Source organism: Acyrthosiphon pisum, chromosome A2 (assembly GCF_005508785.2).
Source record: "Acyrthosiphon pisum isolate AL4f chromosome A2, pea_aphid_22Mar2018_4r6ur, whole genome shotgun sequence".
Lineage (NCBI taxonomy): Eukaryota > Metazoa > Arthropoda > Insecta > Hemiptera > Aphididae > Acyrthosiphon > Acyrthosiphon pisum.
In genome coordinates this window covers 18,071,357-18,074,753 of record NC_042495.1, presented here as the reverse complement: position 1 = coordinate 18,074,753, position 3,397 = coordinate 18,071,357, and the positions used below count along the sequence as shown (strand labels likewise).

Sequence of the window (3,397 nt, the reverse complement as noted above, 5' to 3'; positions counted from 1 at the left end):
TTCAGTTTTTTTTTATAATGTGAGAACAGTAAAACTTAATACGAGAGAAAGTGCTTCGTTAGCTGTTCGTGAATGCAATATTTTTTGGGAAAAAGCTCGAATTCCTGTCCGAGCAGTTCAACATTGTATTGATAAACTTTTAAATGTGTACGAAGAATGGCGTGCTCTACAAAAAAATTCACAAAAGGTAGGTGATTCATTTAAATTAAAAGAAACAGAATTCATAAACAAACTTAACAATTTATTTGATATTGCACATGCCAATGCTTTAAATATAATGAAAATTGAAAATGACAAACAGTTTTTAATTAATCAAAGACTTCCTGGTCGAATTGGTTGTCTTGGTGGTATAGACAAAAAGTTACTTGAAAGTGAAAATAAAGCAAAAAAACGTAAATGTATTGAAATAGAAAAGCTAACAAATAGACAACTTCAATTATCAAATTATAATGCAACTGAAATTCAAAATCAATTATCTGATATGTCTATAAGTTCACCGTCGTCATCGTCAGATTCTGAATACACAAATTGCACCCGTATACCAATGACACTATCAGAAAAAAAAAGGGGCCGCACAAATTTCATTACTCCAAAGCTTGTTGCTGCATTAGATCGATGTAAATTAAGTGTACGGGACTCAGTTTATGTTATTCAAGCAACAGCTGAAGCATTGGGTAACAATGTTGATAGTTTGGTTATAAATAAATCGTCTATACATCGATGTCGTGATGCTGTACGAGTTGAACGCGCCAATAAAATTAAAACTAATTTTCAAATGTCTGTTCCTAGTTATATAACTGTACACTGGGATGGAAAAATACTACCGACGTTAAATGTTAGAGAGTCAGGTATTGATAGATTACCAATTGTTTTAACCAGTAATAATCTAGATTTGCTTATTGGTATCCCAAAGTTGGAAAAATCAACGGGAAAAGAACAAGCTAATGCTATATATTATGCATTAGAAAATTGGGGCGTAACAGATGTTGTTCAAGCTCTATGCTGTGATACCACCGCTTCAAATACAGGGCGTTTAAATGGTGCATGCGTTTTATTGGAGCAAAAATTGGAAAGAGACTTACTTTACCTACCATGTCGCCACCATATATACGAAATAATTTTACGTGGCGTTTTTGAATCTGTTCTTCCTCATACAACGACAAGTCCTGATATCCCACTATTCAAAAAGTTTCGAAACAATTGGAATAAAATAGATATTACAAATATAACTTCTGGTATAGACGACCTTGAGTGTTGCACTGCTTTAGAAGATGTACGAAATGATATTCTCCACTTTTGTCGAGCTATGTTGCAAAATAAATGTTACAGAGATGACTATAAAGAATTACTTGAGCTATCTATAACTTTTTTGAATGGTGATTTGGACAACAAATTTAAAATACGTCCACCTGGAGCAATGCATCAAGCTCGCTGGATGAGTAGAGCTATTTACTGTTTAAAAATATATATTTTCCGAAATCAATACTCATTATCATCTTCTGAAAAAAATTCTATTCGTGATATTTGTGTTTTTATTGTTCGATTTTATTTAAAAGCTTGGTTCAGCTGTACCACAGCAGCTAGAGCACCGGCAAACGATTTAAATTTTATAAAATGTTTAAAACAATATGAAAATGAACACTCTAAAATTTCAAAAGCCGCTATAACAAAAATTAGTAATCATTTATGGTACTTAACAGAAGAGACAGCAGCATTAGCTTTCTTTGATGACACATTATCGAACGAAATCAAAAGATTAATGGTACAGTCACTTAACAATGATGGACTTATCCATCCAACTAAACGTCTTATTGTTTCATTTCAAGATCTTGGCGAAACTTTTTCAGGTATACCTATTATACTATCGTTTTTGTTATGTAATAACGTAATTCATAAGGTTATTAATAGAATTTTTTTTTTTTGTAGAAAAAACACTGGCCTCTTTTATATCAAAGAACAGTATGCAATTTTTTTCTCGATTTAATATTAATACGGACTTTTTGAATATGATGATCCGAGCACATAGGACACTCAAATTAGTTATTTACACGGGAAAGAAATTGCATGCTCGCTAAATGTAGTAAATGATACAGCGGAAAGAGCAGTTAAACTTATGGAAGATTTTCACGGAAACTTAACCAAAGATGATAAGAAGTCTGAGTTGCTATTACAATGTATACAAGAACACCGCAGACTATATCCTGATTGTAAAAAGGAGACATTGAAAAAAAAATTTTAATTAATAAAAATGTATAATAATATTTTAAGAAAATAGTACTTTCACACTCGAAAATCAATATATCTTGTAAATTATAATAAATAAGAAGAAGTATGTAAGAACGTAATTTATAGACAATTTTATTATATTTAAAACATATTAAGTAACAAATTTTAATTTTCCTTATTGTAATTGAGTTATATATAAAAATTTTAAATATAGCATTAAATTATGAATGAATTAATATACTCAAATTTCAAATTCAAGTCGGCACGGGTTAACCTTAATATATTGACTTGAAAATTTTTGTAGTTCATTTTTACACGTATATACACAAATTAAGTGGGTGAGACCGGCAAAAATGAAAAAAAAAAATTTAAGGGACACCCTAATATACATATATCTATTATTAATTATTTATTTATTATTATACATTTTTTATTTGTGTTAGTTCTATGTTATTTAAATTATTTCTTAATACAATAATAAATGGAGTAAAATCTCTCTTTTTTTTTTTGTTAATAACATGATAAATGTTCTTATAATTATTGTTAATAGCCATACACTCATTTCACTCATAATATAGTGTGATTAATTATATAAAATATATTTAGTTAGTACTTTATTATAATATATAATTTTATATATTAAGACTAGCTCTAAGTGAAACTCGGACGCCCGTTGGACTCGTTGAGAACGGGTACCGGTTTTGGAGACAATTTCGTTGGAATTATAAAAGTCACAAAGGTTGTAAGACGAAAGTTAAGGATTATTGATATGGATTGGAAATAAGACTTGGCGCTTTGGCGGGAATGTTTAAAAGTTTGAGCGGCTAGCAGAACATTGTAAATAGATACGATCTCCTTCCAAAAAAAGTGTAAAGTAGATAGGTGTATTTGATTGTCTATAGTCTGTTCACCGAGAGTTGACCCACTCTCCCGACGAAAACCTGTCGCAGCCGCGCATGCCACCGCCTCGTTGCAGCGCTGGTGGAGATCGTCGCCAGTAGCAGCTGCCTACTACGACGAACACTGCCGATCGCCGAACACCGCCGACCAATCACAGACCGCCGGCTTCTACTCGGCGGGTCTGAATGTTCCGGCGGCTCAGTATGCATGCGCGGAAGTGGGTCAACTCTCGGTGAACAGACTATAGCTATCAGTCATCAAATCACATAGG

The 3,397-nt window shown here is 32.1% G+C and overlaps 1 protein-coding gene across 1 annotated transcript; it reads left to right on the top strand.

Moving 5' to 3' along the window:
* The first annotated feature begins 447 nt into the window (after nucleotides 1-447).
* Nucleotides 448-2,373, top strand: LOC115034269. Its single transcript, XM_029490604.1, has 2 exons — nucleotides 448-1,847; nucleotides 1,927-2,373. Exons 1-2 carry the CDS (start codon nucleotides 482-484, stop codon nucleotides 2,073-2,075), a joined length of 1,515 nt encoding a protein of 504 aa, XP_029346464.1. The 5' UTR covers nucleotides 448-481; the 3' UTR covers nucleotides 2,076-2,373.
* Nucleotides 2,374-3,397: the final 1,024 nt, after the last annotated feature.

Coding starts and splice junctions, on each gene's coding strand:
- LOC115034269 (XM_029490604.1), top strand. CDS start 482: ATGTCTATAAGTTCACCGTCGTCATCGTCAGATTCTGAATACACAAAT. Junction 1,848..1,926: donor TCTTGGCGAAACTTTTTCAG/GTATACCTATTA, acceptor TTTTTTTTGTAG/AAAAAACACTGGCCTCTTTT.